The sequence below is a fragment of the Aethalodelphis obliquidens genome, unplaced genomic scaffold, assembly GCF_003676395.1.
Source record: "Aethalodelphis obliquidens isolate GAN/ISIS:26980383/991018 unplaced genomic scaffold, ASM367639v1 scaffold28, whole genome shotgun sequence".
NCBI classification, from domain to species: domain Eukaryota; kingdom Metazoa; phylum Chordata; class Mammalia; order Artiodactyla; family Delphinidae; genus Aethalodelphis; species Aethalodelphis obliquidens.
In genome coordinates, this window is record NW_020837972.1 from 10,285,274 (window position 1) to 10,302,916 (window position 17,643).

The following is a 17,643-nucleotide window of genomic DNA, read 5'->3' on the forward strand; positions in this document are numbered from 1 at the left end:
ATTACGAAGGATTTTCCCAAGAAGCCATCAGGTCTTGGCTCAAAGACTTATGTCTTTGAAGCCAAAGACGTAAGTATGAGGATTCTCTCTGCAGCACTGTCTGTAACAAGGGAAAAAACTAGAAATAACCGAAATGTCCTCATTAATGGTAGCGTCAGCTTTGATAGAGCTAAACGATGGAATATTATGCAGCCTTGAAAAGGATGGGAAGGCTGGATACGCACAAATTCAGAAATCTGTGTGAGCTGAATTAAATTAAAGAAGGGGGAAACAACATGGTCTAGATTATGAAATGAATCCCAGAGGTTCCCTCCAGAAGTTGGGGTTACGGGAGACTTTTTATTTTTTTATTTTTTTTATTTTTTATTTTTTTGCAGTACGCGGGCCTCTCACTGTTGTGGCCTCTCCCGTTGCGGAGCACAGGCTCCAGACGCACAGGCTCAGTGGCCATAGCTCACGGTCCCAGCTGCTCCACAGCATGTGGGATCTTCCAGGACCGGGGCCCGAACCCGTGTCCCCTGCATCGGCAGGCAGACTCTCAACCACTGCGCCACCAGGGAAGCCCCGGGAGACTTTTTAGATCAACTTATTAATTTCTGTACGTCTGCACGGCTTGGCTTTTTTTTTTTTTTTTTTTTTTTTTTTTTTTGGCTTGGCTCTTTTTACAGTGAGCGCTTACGAAGTTTAGATGAATACTTCCATGTTGAAAACAATCATTACTATTACCAATTCTTAACAGAATTAATATATGAATTATTAATATAATAATTATTATTATAGTGTAGCAGGAGGACTAGTTTCGGAGGAATACACAAATAAAGGAAGCGCATACAGCCGTCCGGAGCGACGTGTGACCCTCCAGGCTCTCCATCCATCCTCCCCCCAGCCCCACGCACCGCACCACCGCGCCTGGCAAAACGCAATGGAAACAGAGCTGAAATTCCCAGGGGAGGACCTGCTTGGCTGGAAAGCAAAATGCAAATGAAGTTGAAGATACTCAAAGCTTCCCCCGCATTTCCCCCAAGACAGGTCCCTAGAAGTGAGAGGGGCAGAACAGGATTTGAATCCGATCTCCGGTCATCTGCGGATCCCGCAAAGCTGCTAGCAATACCCCTCAGGAAATGTCCCTTCTTCACGCAACCCACAGAAATGAGTTCTCCAATCCACCAAGTCTGTAGCACAGAGCTCAGCTAAAGGTCATAGAGTTCGCAGGTGACCTAGCTAAGCCTCAGTTTCCTCATCTGCAAAATGCGAGAAATACAGAGGTACTTTGGAGAAACCACAGCAGTCAGCCCTGAGTCCTCCGGACACCTGCCCTTCCCTGATAACCCACTGGACTGTGATTTTTACTTGAGTATCTAAGAATCAGGGTATAGTGGGAAGAATAAAGGTGTTCGATTCAGGAAAATATATGTTCTATACCAGACGTACCATCTAACAGCTATGTGATCTTGGACAAGACACAATCTCTCTGAGCGTCAGTTACCTCTCAAGATTGTTGAAATTACCCAACAATACACTCTAGAAAATGTCTGGCACATAGTAGAAACTATCGTGACTGCCGTTACAAAATGACTCGTGCTTTCAGCCCATAAAATTTCTCGGGAGGGAGCAGTGCCATAAGCCTGTCTGTCTCCTGAACTTGGAGATCTTAACTTTGGGGAAAAACTTAGGGGTGTAAACTTAAGATTTTCAAAATGATGTCTTTGTTTTCACTAATCTTGAATTGGAATTTAGTATTTCTTTCTGTTTGGGTGTCAGCAACAAGCCACAGTTCAGTTAGCAGCCCTAGCGACTGTCATCAACAGAAACAAAATAGCTTCACATCCCGTTGCAGCTGTATGTGTCTCCAGACACCATTTATGCTCATGATGACTACAAAAATACAGTCGTTGTTGACCTGCCACTAGATCCTGTTACTTAAGACGTTCGTAAAGTGCGCATGTGACTATATCACCATTTAGAAAAGATTCTGACAACTGTATTTTAATATAACTGGCTTCCTTGGCAATCAATGCAACTTATTTTACACATTTAATCAGATTAATCTAAGAAGTGATCCCCAAGCTTCACCAGACTGCCAGAGAGGCCCACGGCCTGAAACAGAGTAAGGACGCCTCCCTAGAAGAAATATGTATCAGGAAATCGCGAACTTAGCTGTGATTTTTGCCATGAACCGACTATACTTTAACTTATTCCATTTTTAAAATGAATTCTTTATCTGTTTTGCCTCCCTCTGAGTAGTAATATACATGCAATGAGGGGGTTTGGGTACTAGTTACAGTTTCTCTAATGCAATTTCAAGTAAATACCTATTAAAATCAAAAGGTACACCTGGGGCTTCCCTGGTGGCGCAGTGGTTGAGAGTCCGCCTGCCGATGCAGGGGACACAGGTTCGTGCCCTGGTCCGGGAAGATCCCACGTGCTGCGGAGCAGCTAGGCCCGTGAGCCATGGCTGCTGAGCCTGCGTGTCCGGAGCCTGTGCTCCGCAACAGGAGAGGCCACAAGAGTGAGAGGCCGCGTACCGCAAAAAAAAAAAAAAAAGGTACACCTGAAATCATCTTGCGTACGAAGAGCACTACACCTAGCACATTTTGAAGAATGCTGCATCCGCCCACTTCGTCCTCTCCATGACCCTATGAAGTGGGTACTGCTTTAGTCCCCATTTTACAGATTAGAAAACTGAGGCCCAGGCAGATGAAATAACTTGCCCAGGATCACAGAGCTACAAAGAGACACCACCAGATTTCTAACCCAGCTGTCCCCGAATTACTTCTGGCCAATCTCCTACTGACTTATTTCCATTTTAAAACATAATATGCTTTTGGGGGTGCGGGTGTTTGGGGCCCAAGACTCCTCTCTCACTTCTCCCATCCCTCAGGGGGATGACCATCTCCATCCTGGGCCCCCGCCTTTGTCATCTGAAAGTACGTCAGAGTAACCAGGTAGGGGACAATGGAGTATGTGCCAAGTTTCCATGAGGCTACAGACACCCTCACGACACCCAGGGGTCTCCTAGCCCAGCTTTCCCGTGGCCTGTGTCATCTCAGAACTAAAGATGGCGCCATCCTGAGCAGCGTCACTGCTCAGACTCTCCTTCTGGGGCCAGGAGGCTGAAAGGAATGAAATTAGCTTCACAGTTCTCCCTTGGTTGCTGAAGCTGCGTAATGGAAAGAAAAAAAAAAAAAGAAGAAGAAGAAGAGAAAGAAAAATTATAATAATAATAAAACATAAAAGTTGTCAAATCTCACTGGCAATTCTATTTAGGTCTTGCTTAGTTCAAGTACTGGACTGTCAGAGAGCCAACAGGAAGGGGGGAATCTCTTTTCATTTGATATTCTTAATGGAGACCGTTATTTTTTTAATTAAAGAAAATAACTCTTAAAAAATGTTGGCTGAGGGAATTTACAAGAGAATGTATCAATGGACTCCGTGGAATTCTCCCTTCCAGCACTGCCAAATTGCAAAATTACTCCCTGGAAAGGCCAAATTCTGCTTTTGATTACTAACATTCACAGAAGTGGGAAAGGCATATTATCCCAATAACCACTTGTCCCTCTCAGTTTGTTCCTCTCTGAAGAACTTGAAACATCATTCCCACCATCAATCACGCACATCTTTCTTGATGCCTGAAATGCAACATCCCCAAATCCATCTGACAGGTGTCAAGATTGAGGCATGGAAGAGTAGAGTGACTTCTCAATCAGGATGGGGCTACAGAGGCAAAGAGGAGAAAATGGTACCAACAAACAACATTGGCATCTTTTTTTTTTTTTTTGGCCACAATGCTTTCGGGATCTCAGTTCCCTGACCAGGAATCGAACCCATGCCCTCGGCATTGAAAGCGCCGAGTGCTAACCACTGGACCGCCAGGGAATTCCCGGGATTGTTTTTCCTGGACTCATCAATGGACCAATCAAAGGAACTCAGTGAGTAGCAACACAGCAGAAGCCTCTAACGTCCCTATGACGAGAAGATAAACTATTTTCCTCCACAGTTTGAGAGCATCATTGAAGAACCAAGGATACCAGAGAATTAAAGTGAAAGTTGAAAAGCCCTCGTGCGTCTGGGAAGAGGGCAGCAACTGGGGACTGTTTTTCCACCACCCTCATCCTCGTCTTCCTCTTCAACGTCCACGTTGTTCTCTCTGTGCGTCCTAATGTCCCAGCTACTGGACTGGTTACTTACTTACATGCTTTCCTTCATTTGACCCTGGCAAGAATCCCATTTCATCACTACGATTAGCTTTACTTTAGAGATAGAGAAAATGAGGCTCAGAAAGGCTAAGCAACTTGCTCCGGATCACCCAGCTAAGAAGAGGTAAAGCCGAGCTGCGCTCCAGGTCATGGCTATTCCAAAGCTCTTGCCAACTTATACTTGATAATAGGGAATTGCTGCCTTCCCATCACTGCTGGGATGACACAACCATTCTGTTACATAGAGTATCCTCCTCTGTGATGCCAGAGTTAGATATTGGCTACACCAGGCACCATCAACCTTTACCGGTCAAACTGTCAATCAATCCTGCTTTACCAAATGTCAAATCCCTCTGCTCTCCACCGTCTCCTGCAGACACAGACGCGCTCTGACCAGTCTGGACACCAACCAGGGTCCTGAGTCCCTCAGCTCACTCTGGGTGTCAGGGCTGCAGACCAGCTTCTCCCCAGCTCCGCCTCCCTCCCACATTCTGTTCCACGTGAGCGGATGCCATGAATGACACCATTGTCGCCGGGTCTGGGTTGTAAAACGTTACAAGGGAATATTGAAATCCAAGGCCAAACGGCGACGCAGCCTGCTAACGAACGGCCCCGAGAACGTTTTCCACTGCAGCCGACTGAATTGGCCTTTTCACGGGAGCAGGTGGCAGAGGTTCTGGGGTGCTGGGAGGTTTCTGTTGTTTTCCCCTGGCGATGCTTACCCAGTTTCTGGCAGCCTTTCTCAAACGACTAAAGCAGCGCACTGGGGCGAGGCTGGGGACTGTGAAATCTGTTCTCGAAGAGCAAATTCCTCCTCTCGCTAGCACTTCAATCTGCTATTAAAATGAAAAGGGGGGCCCCAAAGTCCCATGAGAGCCTTCCCGGTTTATTAACTTTCTGATACGCTTGGGGAAGCGATTCTGATCTAACGTGTGTGGACACTCAAGGGACAGGAGGCAGCTCACCCCAAGTGGGTTTTTGCTCCGCAAATAACGAATCGCTCCCTCCTCGTCTACAAAGTGCTTCACGACCGCTTTATGACTCGGATCTCACCACACCACTGAGCTGGAGAAAAGCACGGTGGACGCTGCTCCAACTCGCTGGCGAGGCCATGGGGACACAAAGAAGTAAAGGGAATTTCCCACCATTGATTCAACCAGGGTTGTCTGATGTAAGCGACAGCAAGAAAATCAAAGACTGGGACTTCCCTGGCGGTCCAGTGGTTAAGACTCTGAGCTTCCACTGCAGGGGGCACTAAGATCCTGCATGCCACATGCCGCGCCAAAAAAAAAAAAAAGAGAGACTCAAAGACACTGCCCTCTCTAGCCATGAGCGCCCACCATTTATGACAACTTTGTTTGGCAACCTCTTAAATCTCATATATATAAGTTCATACCAGGGTGGTCATTTCAAGTTGCAGCTCTGAAGTTAGGTTGTGTGGATGTACCTTCCTTTGGTACCCAGCCACCAACTTGGCCACTGTGGGGCTGGCTAAATTCTTCCTTTCTCTGAGCCTCAGTCTCTCGTCTGTAAAATGGGAATATCAGATTCGCCGCCTCTCAGGATGGTCGAATGATACAACGTTTGGAAAGGCTTAGCATATATTTCAGACACACTGCTCAATGAACACGAGCTTATAAACCACACAATTATGTTTTGAAGCAGAAGTTCTTACCTTGCAAGGGCTTAAACTGATCTATGAATCGCCCCCCCAACCCCTAATATCAGATGAGTAGAGCTTGTCAGTTTTTCTAGGGAGAGGTCCATACTTGCATCGGTTACTCTGAAGGGGTCTGAGATTCACAAAAAGGTTTTGAGTAACACTACAGAAGCAGCTCCGGAATCGAGAGAAAAGTCCTGGACCAGTTATGTGGATGATTCAGGATATCTCCCTCTGCCTCAGTTTCTCCCTTTGCAGATGGGGATGACAAGGCCCCCGTCACAGTTGAGTTGCAAGTCCCAAGGTAAAAGCTGGATGTGAAGCTACAGTCATGAAAGATCAAGGCAAACTGAACCTGTGGCGGGCTCTTAGTAACAGTACATGAGATAGTATTCCCAGGTATCTAGTACTAAATTGAAGAGCTTAATACTTTACCGATTTTAGTTTTAGTTTTGTTTCGTTTTGTTTTTAATGATTTTGGAGGGAGGATGAGAAGGCAGAGGGATGCCTTCTGAGGCTGGGCCTCGGTGCTTCTGGAAGCCAGAGTGCAGAGGGACTGGGACTAACCTGGGACAGGGACCTTTCTGAAACTGCTTCCTGTACTCAAGGGGTTGTGTTAAGGCCTCCTGTGTTCTGAAAGGAAGCACGGGGGCCCCTTGGTCATTTGCAGAATGACCGTCAGTGAAATGATGACCTTAAAGTCACCCCAAAGCAGCCACTTCTGCAGGAATACTAAATGTTCTGTGGACTAATATAAAAGTCTGCCTCTTGCTGACACATATATATGGAATCTAAGAAAAAAAAAAAAGGTCATGAAGAACCTAGGGGTAAGACGGGAATAAAGACACAGACCTACTAGAGCATGGACTTGAGGATATGGGGAGGGGGAAGGGTAAGCTGTGACAAAGTGAGAGAGTGGCATGGACATATATACGCTACCCAGCGTAAAATAGATAGCTAGTGGGAAGCAGCCGCATAGCACAGGGAGATCAGCTCGGTGCTTTGTGACCACCTAGAGGGGTGGGATAGGGAGGGTGGGAGGGAGGGAGACGCAAGAGGGAAGAGATATGGGAACATATGTATATGTATAACGGATTCACTTTGTTATAAAGTAGAAACTAACACACCATTGTAAAGCAATTATACCCCAATAAATATGTTAAAAAAAAAAAAAAAGTCTGCCTCTCCCCCTTAAAAAAAGACCAACCAACCAAAAAACACCTACGGGGGAATGGGTCTCTAGGAAAACAAATTCCTAATGTGAGAACGTTAACCACTATGATGAGACAGGTGAGAGACAGGGCTTAAGGTGGGGATGCGTAGAGATAGGGAAATCTCTCCAGAGAAGTGAGTTTCAAACGTGGCTGCACCCTGCAGTCACCTGGGGAATGTTGTTTTAAATACTGATGTCATTGCTCTGCGGTGCAGCCTGGACATTGGGAGTTTTAAAAAGCTACCCAGGAGGAACAAGCCTTAAGCAAAAGGGTAAACACTGTATGATTCCTTTTATATAAAATTCGATCACAGACAAACCTAACCTACAGTTTAAAAAAATCAGAATATCGACTGTTTCTGGTGGGAAAGTGGAGGAGGAATTAACAGGGGAAGGGCCTAAGGGAACTTTCTGGGGTGAAGGAATGTTCTACATCATGATACGGGCTTGGGTTTCACAGGTACGGGTATTTGTCAGGATGTGAATGGCGCACTTAGTTGTGCATTTCGCAGTATGTAAATTTTACCTGAAATAGACAATCGCGAACAAAAACTGAATCCTAGTTAATGGTATGCACGCTGAAGTACACAAGGATGGAAGGTACTCATGTCTGCAACTGAGTTTGAAATGCATCCAAAAAACAAATGATATGGATGGATGGATGGATGGATGGATTGGTGAATGGATAGATTGGTGGATGGATGTGTGATAGAGCAAACGTATAGCAAAATGCTAATTGCAGACCCTAATCAGTGGGCATATGGGTGGTCACCATACAATTCTTCCATGTTTTCTATATGTCTTACATGTTTCATAATGAAACACTGGGGCGCACTCCAGGAACTCCTAATAGTCAGCCAAAGTTGACCACCAAGTAGAGAAAAGGGTCCTTTTTTATAAAACAGCCCAGCACAAGAGCTCTATTTCCAGAAAATAAGATCACACATTACCTGCATGTCTTTGCTCGTTCTGTAGGGCCAAAACAAATTATCCAGGTGTGATCAGGGGACCCTTCCACAGATAACTTGTTAAAGGGCAGTTTCAGACCCCTTCCCGAGAGCCACTGATTCGGAACCTCTGAGGTGAGACCCAGAAATCTGCATGTTTCACGAGCCTCCCCACCCCCAGCTAATGCGACGTCTGCCAAAAGTTTGAGAAACACGGCTTCAGTGTGGTTTGCCCTTAGACACTATCCCTGAAGAGCAGGTTCGCTGGGGCAGGAGCTGGGGAGGACAGGGGTGGGTACAGTGTTGCAGACGAATGGGAAACCTTAAACGATGGTGGACATGATGGACAACCAGGACTCAGGATGGGACCCCTTGGGACAAACCTCCATTCACAGGTTAGGCTGGCTTGGCCTCCCAAACATAACCCCCCTCTTCTTTTACATAACTTCACAATTTCCTGAGAGAAGCCACGTGCCTAGCCAAAAGTACAGCAAGAAGTGGGGATTGAACGCCATCTCCAGGACGCTGTCTCGGAAATCACGCCTCATTAATTGGACTTCCCCATCACCTTTAACCACAAGCAGGAGGATACAAGAGCGCTGAGCCTTTCATTTGAAAAAGGCCGTCTGAGGTTAGGGAGCTGAACATTCATTTGAAATCAGGAAGGAAGGGCTGGAAAAGGAGGGACGGCTCCAGTAGAAGGATTTTAACTTTTGAAGGGTCCCGGACCCCATGAATCCCTTGAAATTCTTTGACATTTTTTTCTATTTATATATTTTGAGTTTTTCAGCGTTCCTTGCTAATCGGATTTTCCAACGGGATCTTAGATTCTGATTAAGAAGCCCCGCCCTAAAGGTAGGAGAGGAGGAGGTGACATGCAGTGCAGAGGGGGGGACAGTGGTGGATTTCCCACGACGGTGGAGAGACGTCGACGGCCTGGGGCTGACAAAACCAACCTATTGGCTCTACCTGGGACATCCTGGGCTCTAAGCTTTTCTATCCGCTCTCTGGTTGAGGGGCTCAAAATCCAGGCCAGCCGAACAGAGACTCCAAGTACCCCAGCTCTGGAGATGACTTCCTGCCAAGGTATCGGCAGTCCAGTAAAAACCTGAGGAAGGAGAAGCAACCGCAATTCTCCCACGAAGAGCTCTGAAGCCACCACTGCTGCACTCTGCTAGCCCCCCAATAATACTCAGTAAATGCTGTGTATGCTGCAGAGACCAGGCGCTGCTCACGGCCACTCTGTGGGCATTGAAGCAGGAAGTGCCCAAGGAAGCACTTTGCTGCTGCTTGTTCAGATTCTGGGGCTTGTCATTCCAAAAAGACCAGTGGCGGCCTGGCAGGGCGGAGGGGCATTCTCTCCATCCGAAAGAAACAAAGCTCACGGCCAGGCCTCTGCACCTTAACTGGCAGTCAACCTGGCCTCTGGCTTCACAAGGGGAAGGACCCCATCTCAGCACCTAACATGACCCAGGGTCACTCCAGGCCAGGGACCGTGCCAGGCACTCCTGGGCACACTGGGGCAGTGTTAAAACATGTGCGCACACTCCTTGACCCTCCTTCTATCGAGAGGAAGGATCCCTGCCCTTCCTCCTGGAATCTGGGCCCATCTCAGTGAGTCCCATTCAACCAACAGAACGCAGCAGAAAAGACACTACAGCTTCCCAAGGTCTAGTGAGCAAAGACCCTGTGGTTCTCCAGGGGCAGCCTGACACCATGGAGGGAGTCTAGCTCCCCTGAGAGCACCATGCCGGACAGGTCACATGCACACACTCCAGTGGACAACCCAGGTGGGCTCCCAGCCGAAAGGCAGAGTCAATTGCTGGTCGTGGGGTGTGTCATCTGGGACGTCCAGCCTTGTCTGGCCTTCAGATACCTGCCGTCCCCACCAACACCGGACAGAAAGCAACAACCGCCCAGAGGCATCCTTCCCAAATTCCCGACCCACAAATCCTGAACTAAACCCAAGTGTTTCCCTGGGACTTCCTGCTTCACCTCATGCACAGTGACAGCGAGCGATGCCTGGTCTTTCCACCATAAGTAGCACTGAGGGAGCATTCCTGAGGGCTAGCAGGTTGCAAGCGGATGAAATCTGGAGCACTGTGATGGCCTCTGAGCTCCCCATGGAAGGACCGAGGCTGCCTGTACCCCCTCCCCTTGAGTGGGCTGCGGAGGCGTCGGAAGCTAAGTGCTACAGCTCTGGCTGTCCCGGATTTAGTCTCACACACACACAGCTGACGGCACAGCTCAGAGCGCAAGGCTTCGCAGCCGGTCCATGTGAAATTTAGCAGTAATTCGTTTCGTAGCAATAGTAATTAGGACACCCGCATTACCTCGTCTCATCCTTGCAATAGCTGTGGAGGTAGGTTCTATAATTATCTCCCATTTTACAGATGAGGAGATAGAAGCCCCATGGAGTAGGGGAGCCCCGGGGCTAATCAGCGTGATAGCCTGGACCCCAGCTCCAGAGCCTGCTTTTCCATCAGTGGACCCTGCCCCTCGATGCACGGATTCACCTTTGCATCCCCGGGACCTGGCATAGGGTAAGCCCTGAACGAATGTGTGTTAGCTGAAGAAGCAAACAACAGATCAAAAACTGAATAAAAGAGTATCTGGGCCACAGTTTCCCCTTCCGCAAAAGGAAGAAGGTTGGACCAGACGCCACCTCCCGGGATCCCTTCTACCTCTAGAACCCCACGCTTCTAAGGAACAGTGTTCCCTGTCATAGTGCCACGCCAGCCGGCTTCCAGAGGTCTTTAGAGTCTGACGCCTCCTCCAGAGCCCAAGACAGGTAGATCCCTGTGCATTCCTTCCCTGATCCAACGCAGAAAACCCTTCCTCCCAACAGTTTCAAATCCCATTGCTGGGGTAATGCCTGGATCCCATTCTCTCCATAAAGGTGCCCTCCCCAACCCCAGGGCCCTGGCCCCGGCCCCATAGGCCAAGGAAGTTCCTGTTCACCTTTGACAGTGAAGCTCCCACACTTTCTCATTAAGGTGAGCATTTATTTAGGTGCAACTCCCAGATGTCTGCGATGTGCATATCACCTTGACAACGTCCACCAGCTGTCCTGCCATTTAGTTAACATTTTCCTTAAATAATCAGTCTTAACTATCCTTCCTTCCTCCCTCCCTCCCTTCCTCTTTCCTTTCCTTCTTCCCTTCCTTCCTTAGAACTTAGTCTCGGGGACTTCGCTGGCGGTCCAGTGGTTAAGACTCTGCGCTTAGTGGGCGCAGGTTCAATCCCTGATCGGGCAACTAAGATCCTACATGCCTCACGGCGTAGCCAAAACAAAACGAACTTAGTCGCATTCTAAACAGTACTGTCTATGAAATCAGCCTGATGCAACTGTGTGTCTGTGGGCACCCTCTAAAATCATCTCATCTCTCACCAGGGGAGGGGACACTGCAATTTGGGAAATATTGGTTTTTAGGGCTAAGAAGTTTTTAAGCCGCAGACTAACCTTTCAAAATAACCTTGGCATGTATTTTAATCAGCCGGCTAGAGGCAGGATTTGTGGAATGATTTTATTCTCTTCTTTGTGCTTTCCCTTCGTGCCCCCATTTTCAGAATAAGCAGTTACTACTTCTGTAACTAGAAACCGCACCTCAATGTTGGAAAACTAAGACACCCTCTGCGTGTTCCAAACGCAGACTGCTGGGTGAAGAGAGAGGAGAGGGCGGTGAGTGCCCAGACATTGGCCAGGCTAATCCAAATGTTATTTATGTGGGATCACTGCGAGTGAAGGCTCAACCCTCCTTAACCCCACCCTTCTCCCTTCGTCCGATTGTTGGAATTAGAGGAAATTTCATTCCTCCTGCTTTGCTCCCTGAGCCAGCTGTCACCGGGTGTGTGGGGGACAGGAAACAGGATTACAAGATCAACAGTGAGCCTGCCGTTCCAGCCAGGCTGTTATCACAGCCGTCTCCGGAGAGCCATCTTCCCCACTTGTCACTACCTACTGCGAGCTGGGAGTTGGGACCACAGCCCAGAATAAATTCTGAACAAGGGTAAAACGGGGAGTCATGAGGAGTTTTCCCCAGCTTGGATCATTTTTTGGAGCGTGGTCTAGGAACCAAGCACTCTTCAGGCATTTTCTCACATAATTCTCGCAAGAACCCCAGAAAGGGGAAGCTATATTTATTTATGCCCATTTTACAGATGAGGATACTGAGGCTCCGTGGGGTGAAACTGCTTGCCTGAGGTCACATGCCGATAAATGCAGAGCAAGGATTGAACCCAGGTTTGTCTGACTCCAAAGCCTATTGGAACCTCTCTGCTCCCTCTCCTCCCCAGGGGCCATCTCTAGAGAACTGGGCGCATGACCCTGTCCACTCCCAGTTCCCAAGCACAACTCCTAATGCGGCCACAAAGACACACGTGGCTCGGAGGCTGAGAGTTTCGATCCAACACGTCAATCACTGACTTCTGAGGACCAACCGCCTTGCCTTCCTTCCATCTCCAAGGACCTACCCGGAAAGGACCCCTCAGCCAATCTGCAGTAACTAGGGGACGGTTAGGGCAGCCCGTTCAGACCAAAGTACAGTCATCTGCCTAAATATCTAACCAGCCGTGTTGTTCAGAGCTGTAACAGAGAGTCCCCAGGATCGCTGACATGTGAGCTCTCAAACACCTGTCCCTCCCCACCTGCCTTTCCTCTGATGTCCATCATCTGCCCAACCAGCTTCCAGAGCACAGGGGCCCCGGCCTGACAAAGGAAAGCAGTGAGGGCTCTTGGGAATAGACACACCCTGACTACGCAGTCTGTGGCCAGGGGAAGCTTCTTGGAGGAAGAAATAGCTACAGGGAGGCTTTAGTGATAGGCAGGAGATGGAAAAGGAGGAGAGAAAGACAGAGCCAGACCAACTGTGGTGTTCAAAGGGCCAAAAATAATGGAAAGAAGACAGACTTGGAGCAGCTCCTTCAGCATGATTGAAAGGGAGAGGGGACACTGGTGAGGAACAAAACTAGGGGGCGTGGCAAGGCTGGATGGGAAGGGCGTGGTCAACCACACCAAGGAGTCTGGACCTGACACTGAGAGCAACAGGAGGCCTGGGAGTGTTCTAGGCTGTGCAGTAAGCGTGTCTGATTTGCGTGGTACAAAGATGTCTCTGGCAGCTGCCTGGAGCACGTCCCCCGGGAGGGGAACAGAGCTGACGTCAGGTCTAAAGAGGTTAGGAGGCTGCAGCAGGCGAGGTCGGTGGTGGCTGGAATAGGCAGCCTGGATGGAGAAAGGAGGCGACTTGAGAGATATGATAAGAAGGTAGCATCAACAGGACCTGGTGACTGGGTAAGATTGAGGGGGCGATTCGAGCACCTTAAACCCATGATCCCACCTGCTCTTGACCTTGTGGGAAGGAAGGAAGAAGTGGGGGAGGGAAGAAGGTATTCAGTTGCAGGCTGGAACCAGTCCCTACCTGCACAGCCTGGACCCCTACCTGCAGGAGGACCAAGATGAGACTGTCCATCAACGGCAAAGCTGCTGTGATGACAGACGACCATGAGGATAGGATGGGGGTTTAGACGCCATAGAAATAAAAACTTGGCATCCCGAGCCTACGGCTGAAAATAGTTTGGCCTCTTTCACCTTTACGTGGTATTTGTTGTCAACTCTTCCAACGGCCATAGGTTAAACCCAACTCCAGTTCTCAAATGTAGACACGTAAAGCCAAAAATGTTTCTAAATAATCAATTAAGAACTTGGTTATTTTCACCACAAAAAGCGTCTTACAAATCCACAATTGTGAAGGAAACCAGTTATGAATGCAGGAATTCATATGAGTGTGGTGTACGTGTCCCATCTGAGGATAATGGCATATTTATTTTTTAAAAGCATGCAAAATTAGGTCTGGTAAGCCCGCTATCTGAAAACAATTTCCACGGCATGCATTTCTAAACCCAATGTTCAAACCACAAAGCTGCGGCCTTTCTCTCTTTCTCTTTCTTAGGTCTCTTGTCCTCCTTTGAATGGCTACATCTGTCCATTTGCCCAACTCTCCCTTTTCGTGTCTTCCAGAAGGGATGAGGAAAAGCTTCCTAAATGACCTCATTTTATTTTGAAATACTAAACCCACCAAAAAGAGAGGAAGAAAACTTTCTTGGTCAAAGGGATCAAGATGTATTTCTAATTCTCTTGCCGTATGGTAAGTTATTTTGGAACTCTACCAAGAGGTAGAGAGAATATTTAACAAAATTGGCAACGCTTGTACAATCCTTTCAAATCAGACCAAATTCCCATTCTCCACAGCCCCTTCTATTCATCATATCAGCGACCGTGACCACAGGATATGTAAAAACACCGAGCAATTTTTATCACCAGCTTCCAATCCCCCAAGCCTGGGACACCACGTGGTGTCAACTTTGTCTGTATATCACCCCCAGGAACTCAGGCCATTAACTTCCCTTTCATTTATCAAGAGCTGTTGCCTAAAAGAACATCATTCATCGGCTGTAACTTACGGGAAGAAAGAGAGAGTGGACTTCACTTGAGGGAGAGAGACAACAGAGAAAGAGGACAAGATTGTAGCTTTTGTTCCCGAGGCAGATGGAGACCATCACATTCCCTCCGACATGCTCTCCCCTAAAGCTACGCACTCCACGTTGCCTGATAGAGGAAACCACCTTTCTGGAGGGTTACCAGAAAGTGGGATTGAAGAGGCTCTTTCTCCTTTTTCTTGATGGCAAAGAGGACCCCATTTCTCTGTGCCTGCACTTCTGGTGTTGCCGGCTCACCTGTGTTATTAGTGGGGGTGGGGAGTGCAGAGGCGGGGAGCAGAGGACGCCATTTTCTTACCTTTGCATTCTCGACATTCTATGCAGCTCCATGTCATCGCTGCCCCGGAATCCTTTGGCAAAGGGATTATTTTCAATCTTTAACTGGGTGATCTGAAGGAAGGGGAGAGAGAGAGAGAGAGAGAGTTCCGTTTTCACTTGATTGTTATAAGACTACCTTGGGACCCGGCTAATAAGAAGTGTCATGGAAACGCAACCTTCTGGCAACCCAAAGAAGCAAGTGAAGCCCGTCACACCAACGGGACCCATCACTTCATTCGAAAGGAGGAAAATGTCCTAGATCAGATTGTACTGAAAAGGGGAAGAAAACCTGGTTTCAGTTTGCCCATTAATTGGAGTCCTACTCTGCATCATTCCGGCTGGAGTGGCTTTTTTTTTTTTCCTAAATCGTAGCATTTTGTGTTTCAAACACAATCTTGGCCTCAACACTTGGTACACCCCCTGCTCCTTGGAAAATTGTACCATGTTGACACGGTGTCAACTTCCTGCAGCGTGGCAATCTCCATTGGGAAGGTCTTGATTGCTCTCAAAATCCTACTACGCCTCATTTCACGTTCATTTCATAGTTTCACAGATACAGTTTGCTAGCTCAGGTGGAAAATGGTGTCTAATTAAATAAAGACCAACATATAAAATTATAACGTATATGATAGCTACCAAACAGCTTCAAAACTCTTTAATTGTCTAGGTAGGGGGACTTCCCCAGCGGTCCAGTGGTTAAGTCTCCGCGTTTCCACTGCAGGGGGCAGTGGGGTTCGATCCCTGGTCGGGGAACTAAGATCCTGCATGTCGCACGGTAAGTCCAAAAAAAAAAAAAAAAATGCTTAGGTAAGGAAGAGAGAGCCCTCTTCTTGGAAATTTTTGTTGCACTATACAAAACTTAGTGATAGAACAGGGTCTTTGGTTCAAGGTCCAGAACCTTCATGGAAACCATCAACACGTATTCTGTTAGCGTGAGCGTACGGTAGCAGGTCTAGGTAAAAGAGTGCAACCCTATGGAGTTTGCCAGAAGTATTTCCTAAAAGCTGTGTGTGAACTGAATTTTTATATATATAATCACTTCATGGAAACCAGGGCAGCATTCTTCAGAGGCCAGTCACTCCAAGGTCACCTTCACCATCATTATCGTATCTATACAGTCCCCGTTCACTGGTCTGCTTAATATTTTATTTAAATCAAACCACTTTTGATTTAAATTTATATTATAAAAATAATTATATCACTTCTCTATACGTCAAAGTGGAATCACTTGCTAGTCAATAAAAAGAAAATAAGTATATCAAATTCCCTCTACTGGGACTTCCCTGGTGGTCCAGTGGTTAAGAATCCACCTTCCAATGCAGGGGACACAGGTTCGATCCCTGGTCGGGGAACTAGCTCGATCGCTGGTCAAGGAACTAAGATCCCACGTGCCACGGGGCAACTAAGCCCGCACACCACAACTAGAGAGCCCGCGCGCTGCAACGAAAGGTCCCACATGCCACAACTAAGACCCAATGCAGCCAAAAATTAATTAATTAATTTTTTTAAAAAATTCCCTCTACTGGTACCCCCGGAAAGTTCCAAGTCTAAGGCCTGCCTTCTCTTTGTTGCAAGGGGAAATTCTACACTTTTAGAGAAGTATTTATCATAAACTGGTATTGAAATAAGACTCTTCTCTGATAAATGAATAGAAAGATAATTGGAATAAGAACATTTTTTTTTGTGATCCCATCATCTTCAAGTACCCACAAAAGCATCTCCTCTATCCCCAGTAGTATCGTTACAGACTTTGAGAAACCAAGTAGTTGCTTTGCAAAACTAGGCTTAATCGATGAACGCACCCATAATTTGTCCATTTGGGGGCAAGCATTCTGGTCTGTTCAGTTTTCTGGAAGAGGTGGTGTTATAAAATTTCCTTCTAACTCCAAGACTCTACCATGAACATAAAATTACTACATATGTGTGTGTGTTCACAGTAAAATATATATGTAAAATTAACATTTTTTAAATGTTATGTGATTCCAACCATATGACATCTTGGAAAAGGCAAAACTATGGCAACAGCATAAAGATCAGTGGTTGCCAGGGGTTAGGAGGAAGGGAAGGATGAACGAGAGAAGCGCAGAGGATTTTTAGGGCAGTGGAACGATTCATGATGTAGGATACATCATGGTGAAGACGTGTCATTATGCATTTATCTACACCCACAGAGTCTAGGGACTGCACTGGAGATCCAGTGCTTAGGACTCCACGCTTCCACTGCACCACGCTTCCACTGCAGGGGGCACGGGTTCCATCCCTAGTCAGGGAAATAAGATCCCACAAGCTGCATGGCACAGTCAAAAAAACAACTCACAGAGTCTACAACTCCAAGAGTGAACCCTGACGCAAACTACGAACTCTGGGTGATGATGTGTCAATGTAGGTTCAACAACGGTAATAAATGTCCCACTCTGGGGGGCGATGCTGGGAGCAGGAGAAGCTGTACATGCAGGGGGACAGAGGGTATACAGGAACTCTCTGTACTTTCCACTCAACTTTACTATGAACCTTAAACTGCTCCAAAAAATAAAATCAATTGTAAAACTTTTTAAATATGTCTGGGTATTTCTATGTATACACATTCCCTCCTCCTTCATTTTTTTTAACTGTACCCATTCCTGCAACTTTCTGATTTTGAATTAACTCTTCAGAATGAGTAGAAACGTCTGTAAAATCTCTTTGGAAAACAGCAGAGATTGGCACAATACTGTAGATCAATGATACTGCAATAAAAAATAAAAAATCTCTTTGGAAAACAGTCTTGAACATGTGTACTCCTCAAGCCAGTTCTGAGTCCAAAAGCCCATCACC

At 47.1% G+C, this 17,643-nt stretch overlaps 1 protein-coding gene across 3 annotated transcripts in view; it reads right to left on the minus strand.

Annotated features, from left to right (window-relative positions):
* TBX5 (T-box transcription factor 5) overlaps positions 1-17,643 on the minus strand; it is a 47,831-nt gene that overhangs the window by 11,789 nt on the left and 18,399 nt on the right. For all 3 annotated transcript variants that reach the window (XM_027125264.1, XM_027125266.1, XM_027125265.1), the window contains one exon: positions 14,810-14,901. In XM_027125264.1, coding sequence (XP_026981065.1) covers positions 14,810-14,901 — 92 coding nt within the window. The remainder of the gene's footprint in view (positions 1-14,809; positions 14,902-17,643) is intronic.